Source organism: Sinocyclocheilus grahami, unplaced genomic scaffold, assembly GCF_001515645.1.
Source record: "Sinocyclocheilus grahami isolate Dianchi unplaced genomic scaffold, SAMN03320097.WGS_v1.1 scaffold40.1, whole genome shotgun sequence".
Classification (NCBI taxonomy): Eukaryota; Metazoa; Chordata; class Actinopteri; order Cypriniformes; family Cyprinidae; genus Sinocyclocheilus; species Sinocyclocheilus grahami.
The window spans coordinates 1820561-1836948 of NW_015505219.1; the positions used below are offsets into that span (position 1 = coordinate 1820561).

The window sequence follows — 16388 nt, forward strand, 5'->3', positions numbered from 1 at the left end:
TGTGTGTGTGTGTGTGTGTGTGTGTGTGTGTGTTGGAGGAGGTGCTGAAGAAGAAAGAGAGAGAAATAAAAAGAAACTGTGGCAGCCGTCTAGCACATAGACCAATCTTTCAACTGTTGCTTTTAATCCTGCCATGGTCCACATTCATGATAAAACCTGAGCTTGCATAACCAAATCAAGAAAATTCATAATCATAACACTAAGCCTTCTGACTATCTCTAAATTTAGATAGGCTTTAAGCAAACTGAGAAAGAGCAAGAGAAACATGAAATTGACACAAATGTGCCAGAAAAATAAATATGCTGTGTTGAAACACCCAAAGAAGTCACAGCTTTGAAAAAAAAAAAAAAGATGTGTTGTGTCATTTGCCATTGCTGCCCCCTCCAAAAATTACACATGACACATACTATTGTAAAATGAAAATGAAAAAACAAACAAACAAACAAAAAACACTTTGGTTCATGATATGAGTGTAAAATGTAATGGTCCCAAATAGCATTTGTGATCAACATGCATTTGTTCATATGCATTGCAAATGATGTGAGAGATTAACAAATTGTCATTTTAAAGCAAATTAACTGCTAAGTTTGGTTGTGAATGCATGATTTCTGCCAGTGTTCTAAGAAAACACTTTTACCTACAAAAATATGCCATTTAAAATAAATAAATAATTAATTAATAAATAAAAATGAGCAGGGTAAAAATTTAATTGGCAATCTCTCGATCTTTTAGATCAAAAACAAATCTATTTATTCATTAGAAGAGGAAAAGTTTATGCATAGGTAGACAGAGGAAATGATACATGGTTGAAATAAACAGGGGAAAGGAGCAATGGCTTAAACAAGCTACATCAATGGATCATGAAAGGAATGAGATCATTAACATTAAAAGAGTGCTTCAAGAACCCAACAAAGGACACATGGAGAAGAGATGCAGAAAAATCGCCCAAACATCTGTGCAAAGTATAGTTCAGTTAATAATTGGCCTGTGTTTAAGAATTAAAACAGGAGTGTGCAAGTGTGTGTGTGAACATCGGCTTTTGAACACATTCCTGGTCCTTCATTTGCCCCCTGTGGAGTAACAGGAGCTCCATTGTAGAGGAGTGTGTCTTCACCCAGAGTCTGGCCCTCAGTGCAGAGCACCTGTATGGTAATGAGGGATCATCCCATTGTGTCCGCAAAAAGAGAACAGCTTGTCAGAGTGTGCTGCAATGAGACTGAGTGTGACCAACCAGGGAGTTAAATAGGGCGACAGAAGTGTGTATGTGTGCCATGGGGTCAGATTGCGGTGTTTCTAATTGATGACCTCAGATGGAGGTCTTAGAGGATTTGATTTGAATACAACTGGCTGGATTTATTTTAAAACTGTTTCTCTGTACACGTGTCCATGTGCATGAATGAGAGATATTCTCATACATTCAGTGACGACCAAAAGTCTGAGATAACATTGAAAATCTGGGATATAAAGGATTTCACACGTTCATGTTATTAATGTAACTTGAAGTAGAAATATATACAAGAATTTGGGGTAGTGATTTTTCTTAAAGACCAAGAAAGGCTGCATTAAATTGATCAAAAGTGACAGTAAAGACATTTTACATTTAATGTTCTGATCTATTCATCAAAAAATCCTTGTGTTACAGTTACCTCAAAAATGTTAATTTGCAATAATATACCCTAATATTACTGTTTTACTGTATTTTTTGATCAAATAAATTCAGCCTTGCTGAGCTTTAGAGACTCAAAAGCACTTTTGAAGAGTAGCGTACATATATTATTTTCTGTGAAAAGTTTTTTTCTTGCAGCAGCAGCAGTCAACATAGGTAAAACTGCTTTTATGACCCTGTATAGGGAGTGACAGGCTTTTTCCTTTTCTCTATTTCTGCAGCCTGAATAGTTAGCTCTCTTACTGTTGATTTTCTCCTACGTGAACACCTACTTCGTTCTCCAGGTCATCCATTACTTTGTTCATTTATATTATCCAATTTTCAAATTAAATCAATTTTGCTTTAAATTTCTCTCTTTCCATTTTCTCTCACTCAACCCATTTATACATCGTTAACAGTAGGTTCTCTGTATGCCTCGGGGTGTATCTCGGCGCAACGAAACAAAGATCCACTCCCACTTTCAACCAAACCCTCAACGGCTTCTGCACCCTATAGGTCTTCACCTTTTATCATCTTACCACATAAACCAATCTTTTCCATATTTGATTCATTATCCTACCCATTCCAACCATTTCCCCATTTCAGAAGCAGTGTTGCACACTATTACCAAAAATGTAATTATATCTCAGTAATTATTCACTTTCTATAAATGGCTTCTGCAGGTGTGCAAAGGGCAGACATAGCTGAAAGTGTATAAAGGTTGACCAAAGTTTGTCAGTGTTATTATTGTTGTAATTTCTTTTGTTGCATTACTGTGGAGCTAATTTTGCATGTCAGGCAACCAACAAACAAAATAAGTTCCATAGAGACGCATTCAGCTCGTGATAACAGCTATGGGCTTGTTTCACAACGAGGAATAAATACATTTTTCATGAGATATTTCATCATTCCCATCTGAAGTTAGAAGCTAATCAAAGCTGTGAATAATTTTCTTTGTTGCACAGATGAGATCTCCTGAGCCCACGAGGATATGCATTAGCAACTTGACAGCTTAAACGCTAAATTAACTCTAAACAGCACTTCATAATGTGTTCTTATGAAATTATCCTTCTTCTTCTCATTTTTCATCACAAATGCTTTGTTGGGATATCCTGCAAGCGATTACCCCCCTCGCTAAATGACTCTTGAAATGGATGTGTCGGCTGAAAGCTGCAATAACAATGAAGGAGCACTTTTCCATACTAACATTAACAGGACATTAGAGAATTTGTGTTGTACTGGATGCAGGATTTCCAGGCTGAATGACCAAGTCGTTTACACCTTGATCGCTTTGTAAAGCTGTGGTCCATTATGCAAATGCTGCCTTTGTTTAGCCACTGTTCAGAACACTGGACAACTGCCCATTCACATTTATACACATATAGTCTGTCAGTCTCACACACAAGTGGACAGTATGGCCCAACACTCCACACAGATCTATCCACACTTTATAGACAGCAACGGCTACTGTGTAGGGGGACAGTGAGAGAACAAAAAAGACAGTGTGTACGAGAGCGAAGAAAAGAGAGAATAACTGAAAGGAATTTCAGCTTCTGTCATAGACTTATGCATGATGCTAAGCCAGGCTGTAAAGGGAAGCCTGCTGTGGGCAGATCTGTTCCTGAACATTTGCTCCAAGCTCTACCTCCTACGCCGATGGAGCTCATAAGCATACTTTATTCTGTAACATTCAGACTGAACAGTCATAAAACGTCTAAAACACATCCATAATGTCTCACCTGGTGAAGGTGGCACATTGCTCTCAAAGCAGACGGAAAAGCTGAAGCCTTCAACAACATGGAACATGCATGAGCCTGCCCAGCCCTGCCTAGCCCAGCCCAAAAAAGTCCACAGCTAGACACACTTTCCACTCAGCTCACCTTTCTACCCTCAAGTCAAGACCTGGACTAAGTGAGGATAAAAACACTGTGACCCCAGGATGAGTAGCCAGGCCTGGGTTAGAGAGAACCAAGCAGCCCAAGTGGAGGTGGGATTGGGGGGGTTGCCCTGATGACTGGAGCTGATGTCATAATTCCCTTATCAGGTGTAAAAGGGAATTTTATGGATTACAGTTTTATTTTTCTTGATACCCAGGAAAAGCCTGCTTTGTTTGTCATTCTACACAATGTACAATTTGCAAATGTAATATTTCATAACTGACAGAAAAAGACTGCCCACAGTATATTACTCAACTTGCTGTCATACTGATTAATGCTGAACAGGGTTATAATATCCAGAAAACAAGTTATGTATAACCTATAGAAATCTTAGGAAAACCTAAAAAAAAAATTTAAACGATTATTATTAAAAATGTAAGTATTGTAAAAAGAACAGTTATAAAACAATAAGAAAATAAATAAGATAATTGATGGTATATATGCATATGAAAGTTTATAATGATGTATTTGATTAGAATAATATGTATGTATTCAATTGGAATAATATATAAGGATGTATTCAAATAGAATAATACATTTTTAATTTAAAAACACATTTATTTTAGGGTTATTACTGTTAAATGAAACTAAAATTCTTAAAAAACACTGTTGTTAACTGAAATAAAGCTGAAATAAAATTAAATCACATATATACAAATATAAATTGTTGATGAATAACGTCAACTAAACAAGAATTAGAAATGTTGCCTTGTTAAGTAACTGAAACAAGTTTAAATTGAAGCCCTTAAATTACTAACTAAAAATAAATAAATAGTAATATTAAAAAAAGACAAAAGTACAAAGCAAAATTAATAAAATAACTAAAATGAAATTTCACGATATCAATAAAAAGTGTAATAGTATCTTAATAAAACTAAAACAACAGTGATCTATTTGTCATGTTTTTATACAGTCTATGGTCATGGTCCGTTCACTTCAATCTTAGTAAGCCTGTGCGTAGAGGCGTGTCGAAATAACGCTTTCCTGTTTTCATTGGTTGCTTGTTCGTTGAGGGCGTGGCTTATGTAGCTGATTGATAAAGCGGACTGAGCGCACATTTCTCCAGGCTTTACCGCGACAGTTTCTGCTAGAGACTCATACAAACCTGTTATTCAAGTAAACAGAATCACTAGTGTCTCAGCGATTCTCGCACTGTAGTAGTGCACATTTATATTTGCGTCTTCAACGTGCAAAACAATCTCTTGCACTCGTATTTATTCCTCTGAAGAGCATTATATCCCGGACGCAATGGATTTTCTGTGGCTGGTGTGCGTTGCGGTGAGCGTCAGCGCCTGGTACGCGTCTGCGGAGCGACACAGTGTTTACTGGAACAGCACGAACGCTAAGTAAGAATTTTACTACATACTCCTGTAATTGTATGAAAGCTTTCCGCTGTATTTATTTTCAATATTTATATAAATCGTTTTGCCTTTTATATGATGTTACTCTGGTTAGTATTCTTGATAGTATCTGAAATCTCTGCATAGTACACTAACACGAGTTGTCCAACTAAATTCTTGCAAGTACGCATTATATTAGTTTATGAATTACGTGTTATATGCACTGCATTAACAGTCTAAATAGTTTCACAAATCTTCAGCTGCTTTATGTTATTTTATCTGGTTCATGCAATGTTTTGTTGCAGTGTTATTTGCTCCTCCTGAGATTCATTCTGTGGGGGAAGGTGCATGAATAGATTAAGAAAACACATAATCTTTAACACATAACCAATTATTAGCCCTGGCTTGCAAGTAATGTTAGTTCAAGTTGTTTACGCTTTCAGTTTAGTTATCACACACTCTTGTCTAACCTTTAACATGCTAGTGAATGACATGATAATTACTGTATAAGAGGCAGCAGCTGGACAGAGAAGTACCTGGAAAGAAACCAGACAGATGGACAGACAGATCAACCTAAATATACACACACACATGTTAGTTTTACTATATTTGTGAGGGCATCTTATTGACAGGCTGATATGATATTTACCATAACCAAGTTATCCCTTGCACAAACCTCTTGATATATGTAGATGTACAGCAAAACAGGAATTAATGAGTCAGTTCTTGTTTCACTATATTAATGAGGATGTTTATTTATTTATTTATTTATTTATTTATTTTGTATTAAAAGTACAGCCAAACTTTTACACACACACGCACACACCAATAAATAAACAGACACGAGCGCACTAGACGAGCATATCTATGGCTAGTAGTAGCTTAGGCTTTTTATGGGAAGTCTCTTGTTACTCTTAGTATGATATTAAGTTGTTACTGTTACCGTTTACAGATTGGTGGTTGTATAAACCTTATAGCTCTTTGATTGGTGTTTCATCAAATGATTACGATTGTAATCTCACCTCATAGTGAGGAAGGACGGGTCATCAGACACTTTAGAGAGATCAATACGAATGACAACAATCAGAGCGATTTATTACGCTTTTAGCAGGAAACTCAAGAACAAGAAAATGGGCTTTTGTGGATATCAGTAAGCTTAAGCTTGTTACTGTAAAACAGAATCTTTGACCATGAGATGACATCTTCTTATCCCTTCTCATAGTCATTGACTTGTTTCACCTGGATTTACACGTACACAACTCATAAACTAGTAGTCCTAAAAGTTAACCGGTGATAATTGAACTGAATCCATGCTCAAAGTCATGACCCGATTGGAAGTTTTCATGATGTCACACGGTCTGTTGTGATTCAGTCTGTTTTCGGTGAGTAATTTATCAATGCCGTTGTTGCGCAACATGAGTGTACCAGCCTTAACCAGACACCATCTCAGAAGAGCCTGGCTCACTATCAGCCAGCAGTGAGAGAGAGAGGGAAACAGCAGCTGTGCCTGAAGAAAGACAGAAGAAATCATGTAATAGAGACCAAACACTTTTTAGGACCTGCTGTGAAAAGGATGAGGCGGAAGAGGGGGCAATGTAGTAATAGGAGCTGCTTGAATTTGGGTTAAAAAAAAGAATTGGCAGTTTGAGTTAGAGACTAGTATGGAGAAAAAGAGGTGGAGGGGATTATGTGGCAGCAGTGTGGTGCTTGGTCCGGCCTCTAATCCCGACATGGTCCACATCCATGGAAAGGGTTGCATAACCACAACAAGAAAATTTCTAATAACAAAACACTAAGCCCTCTAAATTAAAAAAATCTCTACATTAAAAATCTGAGTGGATCTCTTATTTTTTAAGACTCTCATACTTGCACATATACACAAAGACCTTGACATTGTTGCTCTATTAGCAAAAGTTAAAAACAAACAGCCACACACTAAAATCAGATCTGTAAATATAATCCCATATTGAGCTGGTCATAATCTGGCAGGTGTGGTGGGATCTGTGTTTTAACGCCATCTTTTTTTCCAAAATAAACCTCTGTCGTTAATCTAATGTTCTAAGAAAAAAGAAACCGTTTCCATTAATGGGATTTCTTCTTTTGCTTTTCTTTCCTTTAAAAACTTCCATCAAAACCAGTGATTGTTCAATCAGCCCGTGAAACTCAATCAGTCAGTATGCAAGTAGATTAGACAGGCTCGACTAATCAATGGCAGATAGGTGTTAAATATTAATTGGCGTGATTGCACGCAAACAAACACAAACACACACCCGACTGTTTTTAACCGAGTGGGTGTGAGTGAACCATAATGATTTAATCTCCTGCGTGTGGCCTTTGGCGAGCTGACACTCTGGTTTGACGGGTGTGTGCGTGAGTGTTCACCCTGAGGAGACTGGATTTTCAGGTCCGGACTGACATATAGACTTTATTTTTGACAGTCTGTTTTTGAGCTTGTCACATGCCTACGCTTGTACGCTGAGTGTGCTAAAGGGGAAGTGTGCAGTCCCGTCATGTTAGCATCATTGAATCATTATTTTTTCCCTGAATTATGCGTTTATTTTCACGTACATGTTGTCATATACATGTGCTTTCCCTCATCAAAGTTTCACTGGCTTTGGGTATATTTAGTAGATTGGGATTCCTTCCAGCAAACATTGCTATACTTGACCTTTCAGCTGTCCACTCATTGTCCACCCCATTTCCTTGTTGTCCATCACTTCCTCTGCATACTCACTTTGTTTGATCTTTTACATATATCTGAGCATTATATTGCTGAGTTATCTTGAGGAGGAGGGTGCAGACAGATCAGCATATAACCAGACAGATTCCACAGACAGGCTGTAAATCCATCTTCTTTAACCCCCCCCCCCCCCCCCCCCCTTTCTCTACCTTCCAGAAAAATGTGCGTTTCACCTGTCACAGACAAACAAACATAGAACTTACACAGACAATTCAAAAGACAATCATTTAAAAGTATAAAAGGGCAACTATATTCACAAATAATGTTTTATGTCTTTCTATGCTCGATGTGTTTCATGTAATCAGTGCAACTTTAATCAATGCTTTATAACACTTCTTTGTCTAAGGCTCATAAACATGCAAACATGGTCGGCTAGGCAGGTCTATAATCTGTGAAACAAACAGAGTTCAGCCTCAGATTATACATAGAAGTGTGTAATCTGACCCATTCACACAGAAATCGCATTGTATATTTTTAGACTCCAGTGTAATCCAGTGCTGTATAATTCCGCTTTACACCGAAATGGATGTGTATGGAAAATATAATCCATAATTCCACAAAGCATTTTAGAATGTTCTACCATCTTGATTGATTATGAAATTATTTTTTTCACAGATTAGAGTTCCATTTTAGGGTTTCAACTGGTCAAGTAATGACAGAAAGTAATGTTCCAGTTCAGTTTTTGATGTGCATTTAAAAGACTTTGGGCCTGTTTTTAACTCCTTGCTTAGTTTTTCTCTTTGCTCATTTTAACACTTATTCTGAGCTCTTCCTCTCTTCTCCTTATCTCCAGCCCAGACTTCCTCACTATTTCTCTCTATATGTCCTTATACCCTCCCTGCTCCATCTTCCCATGCTCTTTTTTTTCCCACACAACTCCCTTTGTCCATCTTGTTCAGTCCCTGATTACTGTTTTGATTCCCGTTGCCCTGTTGAGTTGGAGGTTTCCTGTTTTTCTATCTGTAGTGTGCTAGATTGTGTAACTGTCGGTGTGGTAAAGTGTGTGACTTGTGTGAGTGCACAAATGTAAACAAAAGAACCAGAAGCTTGTTGCCTGGCATTACTTAATTACCTCAAGCGAGTGTTTGCATTCAGTGTCTTCAGCGGCTCACTGTTGCCATCTACAGAACTCTTACAGTACTTGGTGATCATTTTAATTAATTGCCTGTATTGTTTTCAGTTTATTATTTCACAAGTACTTTTAGTGACTAAAGTCGCTGACTTTAAAGCTCTCAGTGTGCTTACCAAACAACAAGCTAGCATATCAGCAAGCAATTAGCATCCATTTAAAAGTGAAAGAGAAAGGGAGGAGGGGGAAATCAGGCATTTGTGAGGGAAGGACTGAGAAAGATAGGATCGGGGGATGGGTGATGGGTTAAAGGTCAGAAAGAAGAAAATAAGTGTTTCTCCAAAAAATTAGCCTGAATGAAGAGACCCAGGTTTATAATGTGATTTTAAACAGAGAGGAGAAAGAAAGAGGGCGGAGAAGATGGAGGAAGAGGGGGATGGGAGACAGAAAGATATATATATATATATATATATATATATATATATATATATAAGAAATATACAGATCGGGGTGGAGCTAAAGGACAGTGATGGATGGGTTGAAATTTTGTTCGTTTGCTCTTAACTCCCAAAATCTCACAGAAATGCACTCCTACATGTATAATCCCATAACCCCTAAATAAAAGTGAAGAAAAATGCAGGACGCTCATTTATTTTCTGCGTCGACCTAAAACTTAAGTAGAATCACTCAGTTTTGTCAGGCCATTGTAATATGCATATCACAATTTGTACATTTGCAAGGCTTCGATAATTTAAATGTATTGTGCAGCCCTACCCCTCAATCTAACTTGACTTGAAACATGTATCTGCAACCCACCCCCAATCCCCACTTTAACCGCTGCAAACGGCCCGTATTGGATGGGTCTGGTGCTGGTGAATAGCAGCGGTGTGATCCGTGTGCTCAGTGTGATAATCCCTGGTTTGGAAGAGCGGATTAGCTGGATGGCATTTCGACCCATTCCACTAGGGCTGGGGTAATTACTGGCATGTAATCGGCAAGAAGGACAATACAAGAACATACTGATCGGGAAGAAAGTGAAAGAGCAGTGAGGTTAAAAGGACTTAGCAGTGACTTAACACCTTGAACCTGTCAGACTTTAATGGTACGAAGGTGTAAGACTGAGACGTCTCGGTATATTATGCTTGTAATGGAGAAAGAAAGCCAGACAGACACAAATAGCGTAAAAGCTCCATGCACGCGCTTGTACAGACAGGTTTTATTACTTGATAGTGTGAGAACAAGCTCCTAAAATAGGATCATAATACTTGTCATGGCAAGCAGCAGGTCTTAAAGGTTTTTAGTAACCAAACCCTCAACTGTGTGTGTGTGTGTGTGTCAACTGCTGACAGCTAGTGTAGTGCATTTGGCAGTAAGTACATCTGTTCTGAAGCACAGCGCTGTGTGTGTGTGTGTGTGTGTGTGTGTGTGTGTGTGTGTGTGTGTGTGTGTGTCAACTGCTGACAGCTAGTGTAGTGCATTTGGCAGTAAGTACATCTGTTCTGAAGCACAGCGCTGTGTGTGTGTGTGTGTGTGTGTGTGTGTGTGTGTGTGTGTGTGTGTGTGTGTGTGTGTGTACGCTGCTGACTCAGTAAGGGTGTGTCTGAAAAATCTGACCCTGAAATTTGACATTACTGACCCGCTTGACAGTTTAAAACATTCAGCAGAGAGTGAAAGGGGGGAGAGCAGACAAAATATTAGGGGGAAACAAGACAAACATATATCTGAGAGCAAGTGAGAGCAAATTGTACTTTACATGTTTTTTTAATTTTTTATTAAATAAGTCTCTTATGCTCACCAAGGCTGCATTTTGTTTGATAAAAAATACAGTAAAACAGTAATATTGTGAAATATTATTACAATTCGAAACTACTGAATTTTATTGTAATATATTTTAAAGTGTAATTTATTCCTGTGATGCAAAGCTGAATTGTCAGCAGTTTTTAGTGTCACATGATCCTTCAGAAATCATTCTAACATGATGATTTGGCACTCAAGAAACATTTCTTATTACTACCAAAGTTTAAAACCGTTGTGCTGCTTAATATTTTTGTGGAAATCATGATTTTTTTTCAGGATTCATTTATTAATAGAAAATTCAGAAGAACAGCATTTATTTGTCATTTTAAAAAAAAATTATAAATAAATGTAAAAGTCTTTACAATCGCTTTCAAAAGCATTTCACACTTGCATAATATGAAGACTCCTGTCATATCAGTAGCCTAATAAATGCTGTTTTATTCTACACAGAGCGGGTCACCTCATGTGGGCCGCCATGTTGAGATCACATGGCCAACCTAATCAGTCAGCATAAACAAATTACTTACTGCAACTTGAAGTCTTTAAGCCCACATGCAAACCTTTAAACACAGGCTCCTCTGTGTCTCATGATAAACAGATGGGTGATGTGGCCCCCGGGGGCTGCAGGTACAGACATTCCTGTCATGGATGTTTACATGGATTCGTGCCTCTCTTACAACAGCATCACTCTCACGCTCGGCCCATCACAGAGCAAACTGTCACACGGGAACAAGTGGGCACAGCGGCGTTTGAAGTGACCGATCACTGGGAGGAAAAACACAACAGAGCCGCTCTGTGATTGTTTGAGATATCAGCGGCTAGCCTTGGATCAGCTCCGAGAGATAAGCTATGCATGGGAATCGTAGTGTGAGGGCCCACCAGACCCTCTCAGCATGAAACTAAACTAGGGTTGCACTTAATATGCAATACTATTTTGGCCAAAATAATAAAAAAAATAACAACTCCGAACTAAAATAAAATAATTTAGATGTTATGAGAGAATTTTGGTATCAGAAGATTATAATGTACAGTGTGAAAAGTTTTTAATGTTTAATTTTAAAATATATAGGCCTATTAATAATATTAGCCAGTGACCGATATGGTTTGGTATATGGACAGATTGTGCATCCCTAGGCAAACATTTTTGTGACCAAAGACTAGACCCGACCCTGAGGCCGATGTCTGTGAGGGGGAGGAGTTAATGACACCCAATTTGGGTTGTTGTCTTGGTCTTGCAAACACATTGTCATTAGGTTTCAAACAGCTCCGGATCAACTGCTTCAAAGGGACGTCAGAGGAAGTGAGATTGGGCAATCCTGCACACAATCTAGTTCTCAGGAAAAACAGAGCGAAACTGGAATCGTTCACACTGCTCTGATTTGAATAACTTTGACCAGCTACACATTTAGCATCTAATCCACCCTTGCTTGGTCTCATCAGCCATGATTTGTTGATTGGCATGTTGAATACACATACAAAAACCACCACTTTCCCACACACAGAAAAGTTAGCTGGCTTAGCAATGCGTACACCCTGTCTTTTGAACACTCAGCTGATTAGAAACCGTGTGAGACTGATGCTAATCTCCGCATTAACCGGCACTAATGAGCGCAGTGATGTGTATGTTTACCCCCCGTCTGAATAGAGTGCAAGGCTGTTTAGACAGGTCGGCTAATGCTTACCACAGAGGCACAGTGGGAAAGAGAGAGAGAGATAAAGGGGGTTGGAGTGGACAACGGGGGGCCCGTCAGGAGCCTGTGTGTATGTCCATCATTTAACCACGGCTCCCGATGGCAACAACAATAAGTACATGTGCCAAAAGGGAGAAAGTGATAGAGCAAAGGGCATGTTGGGGGGAAAGAGGCTGCCTTGTGTTTTGACGGTGGTTCACATGAGGGCCGTGTGAGAAAATGTTATGGTAATGTGATTGCCTGGGTTTGAAGATTTTGGGTATATGGAAATGTGATGGCGTGTAGCGTTGTAACACTCACCAATCAGATGACTTATGGGGTTCGAACAATGGCGTCTTGTGGTCACTGTAGGGGTGACGGTATTAAGAAAAACATTGTGATTTATTCATAAATGTTATGCAGTTAGTTTGAGGCAAATTATTTTGACAAAATTCACAATAATAAAACACTGACAACATGAAAGCAAAGACACAGAAAGAACAACATACTGAGAGGCCTGTGGATTTGTCATTAGTACATCTGGCAAAAGCAGCAGGGAAGTTTAGATCAGATGAAAATGAGAAAAGCAAATGAGACGACAATAAAAGAAGAGGCAGACAGAGAGGAGGCTGTAAAAAAATTAAAAAAAATTAAAAATTCAAAGAGCCAGTCAGTCTAAGAGGCTCCATCTCTGTTGCCAAGAGGGCAAGTAAAAGGTCATGATGGATCACATGAAGTTAAGGGGTTTCAAGGTTTTCACAAAAAAATAAAAATACAAGATGTATTTTAGAGCTGTCGAACTTAACGTGTTAGCTTAAAACATGTTTAAAATATATTTTACCTTTTTTTTATAATAATCTGTTTTGGAACAATATTTATTGTGAAAAACATTTTAATAAATCTAACTTGAATTGAAAACATTTCTTATCAGTTAAAAAAAAAAGTGTATATTTTCCAGATAATATATAATATATATAATCAATGCTGTTATTCATAATTTAGCTTTTTTTTAATATAATTATTTAATTCTGACAACCTGCCATTTCATGAAGGACATAACGAAAAACACAGTCGGACAATTTCCCATCTACACTCCTTCATCTAGTGTGACACCAAAATACAGAGTAGGAAAGAAAGAAAAAAGGAGGGATTTTACAGGGTGTTTTACGCAAATAAAATCACCAGGTGAAGGGTGATAACTAAAGACACCCACACACGTGCATCAGGGTGTAGCTCCCGCTTTTGGTTTGTACTGAGAACGGTTGCCTGAGGCTGTTTCAGTGTCACCAGAACTTTTGTTTCTGTTTGTTTGTGAACGTCAAGTTCTTTTTTTTTTCTGAGCCATTTTAATCCTGAGGTGTGTCTGTGTTCAGTACAACAGTATTGTAGGTTGTGTGCAGTAAATATTGACAGCCATTCATGGATTTTCTCTCTCTTTCTTCTTCCAGTTTCCTATGGGATGATTACACCGTGGAGGTCCGCATTAATGACTACCTAGACATCATCTGCCCTCACTACACTCGTGGCGAGATCCCATCCCAGGAGGCCGAGCGGTACGTGCTCTACATGGTGGAGTTGGAGGACTACGAGAACTGCAAGCCACAGTCCTTCGACCAGCTGCGCTGGGAGTGCTCCAGACCTTTCGCTCCTCACGCTCCAGAGAAGTTCTCTGAGAAGTTCCAGCGCTTCACTCCCTTCACTCTGGGCAAAGAGTTCCGTCAGGAAGAGAGTTACTACTATATTTGTAAGTATCCACCTCTTTGCAGCATTTTGGGTTCGCTTACCACAATTATTAATGATGTAAATGAGTACAATCATTTTAATATATCCTTTAAAAACAAAAACCTTGGTTAATTTATTCAAAATATGTTTAAAAAAACGCTTCACTGCTTATTAAAATAAATGTTTTTTTTGTCAAAGTCAGAAGGATAAATACATATGTAGAAACAAAAAAATAAAGTAATAAAATGCGTAAAATCTTCATCATGTCGTGGTGTGACTCCACAAAAACTAAATATCTATTATTAAATATTATATATATATATATATATATATAATTCAATATATATATATATATATATATGTAAAAAATGTACCTTTTAAAAATATTTTGAACATAATTATTAATATATGTACAATCACATGTATCCAAAGTATGAAGTTTTTCAAAACCATAAATGCAAAATATATGCATGTATTAGCATTTATTAGCACATTAAGTGTATTATTATTTGTAGCGCTTCAGATTCCAGTTCTAAATTTTTACTCTGTTTTCCACAGCCAAGCCTCTTCACCATCATGGACGGGAGTGTTTGAGACTGAAGGTGGATGTAGTTGGACCTCACGGTAAGTCAAATCAGTTTTTGCATTTTAAACATGGCATTTCTGTCTAGACATTTAATCTTTCCTGAATTACAAGGACAATGAAGCCTTACTAAGAGTCCAACTATTTCATTTAATTTTCTAGGGTCTAAAAACAAGAAGAAGACCATGGAAAAACATGAGGAATTAGAAGAGAAGATGGCTGCTGGTGGAGTCCATAACCCATCAAACAGGCTTCCAGCAGGTGAGCACTTCTCATCTGTCACTCTTCTCCTCACTTCTGGCAGCATGTCCATTTGCTTTAGAAAAGATGTAGAATTTTTAGACTTTGTAAGCCAAGGTGTTAGAGTGGCATTACGCAAGTTACATAGTCGTGAAATGTACTCATGATCCTCCTCTTCTGCTTTCAGATGACCCTATTGCCATGATCCCAGTTGTACAGAGGAGCGTGGGCAGTTCGGGTGTTCGCATTGCTCCCGTCTCAAGTTTCGTCACGTTGATCTCTATATTCCTCTTCCTGCTTCTCCACTGAGCCTAATATAAGAAGACTTTATGGACGCTGGTCCTTTAAGACACAACAGACTGTAATGCCGGTGCTGGTTACCGGCTTTGAAAATAGATTTTATACGAAGAATTTTTATACAAACTGAAATTTTGGTGCTGGCGTGCAAGTTGCTGAGTGACATGTTTGTATTTGTGTTTGTGAGAGTGATGTGACCAGAGAAAGGTGTTTTTGAAGAACCTTCTCTCTTTTTTTGAAGAGTATTTACCGTTCTATGATTCTTTTCCCCATCAGCTCTTTTTCTTTTTCTTTTGTAGATTGAATGTGTTCGTTCGTTCTTAAAAATGTATCACAACTTTACCAATGTGATGCAGAATAAACCCTGAAGACTGCAGAGCTTGTCTTGTAACCATCAGCTGTATAACTGGAATTGTGATCACAAGGGTGAACAATAGGCTATAGATATTGTGTTTGATAGAGACCTTTGCTCTACTGTACCGATTTGAGCCAAAGATCACAGGATTTATCTTAAAACTGACCCTGATCTTGCACCTTATAAAGAATTGATGTTCGTGCAAATAACAGTGTTTGTAAATCTAGAACAGTTATCGAGCATTGGTGTTCCCTGTGTTTTGGATCTCGTGTTGCTCTAGTTTCAGTTGGTTTTTGTGATGTATTGTGAACACACCCTACAAAATGTACTGGCACTAATGTATAGATGAGATCAGATTTTTTTTATTTATTTTTTTTTTATAAAACAACATTTGGTTTTGAGTAGGAATGTTTGGTTGTGCTGTTTGTGTTTGTGAGCGAGAGAGAGAGAAGCCGGACTTCTGACAGAGAGCACAACATGCATGAACAATTCAAACGGTTGAATAATTTTTCTCAAATAAGTTAAAAGAACATTTTTTTTGTAAAATGCTGTGTTTTGTACTGTATTTGTTTATAAACTTGTAAATAGTTATGTAAAAATGTATATACTGAGAGGTATATAAAATAAAGACATTTGTTAATTATAAAAATGTGTGGAACGTTTTTTTCTTATTATTAAAAAAAGTTTTATTTGATTCAAATTCAAAGAAAAAAAAGACATGTTTTTTTTTTTTAAGTATTTTGGTTTTAGGGCAAGACAGATTTTCTGAAATTTGTTGAGGCCTCAGTGTAAAGTTAAACACTTCAAAGCACTGTTAATGCTCTCACTGTCAAACTTTCTTCCTGTCCTCTTTCATTCCCTTTTCATCTCTTTTTCCTGGCCAGGACTTCACAGCTTTTAGTAAAATGACACTTGGGTGCCAGAACGTAACTTACTCATTTCCCTTGGCCTCAGTTTTTTCTTTGACATTTGAGAACATTAAACACAAGATAT

The 16388-nt window shown here is 37.8% G+C and overlaps 1 protein-coding gene across 1 annotated transcript; it reads left to right on the forward strand.

Annotated features, from left to right (window-relative positions):
• The first annotated feature begins 4643 nt into the window (after positions 1-4643).
• Positions 4644-15932, forward strand: LOC107582071 (ephrin-A1-like). Its single transcript, XM_016267795.1, has 5 exons — positions 4644-4928; positions 13647-13942; positions 14479-14544; positions 14666-14764; positions 14931-15932. Exons 1-5 carry the CDS (start codon positions 4831-4833, stop codon positions 15050-15052), a joined length of 681 nt encoding a protein of 226 aa, XP_016123281.1. The 5' UTR covers positions 4644-4830; the 3' UTR covers positions 15053-15932.
• Positions 15933-16388: the final 456 nt, after the last annotated feature.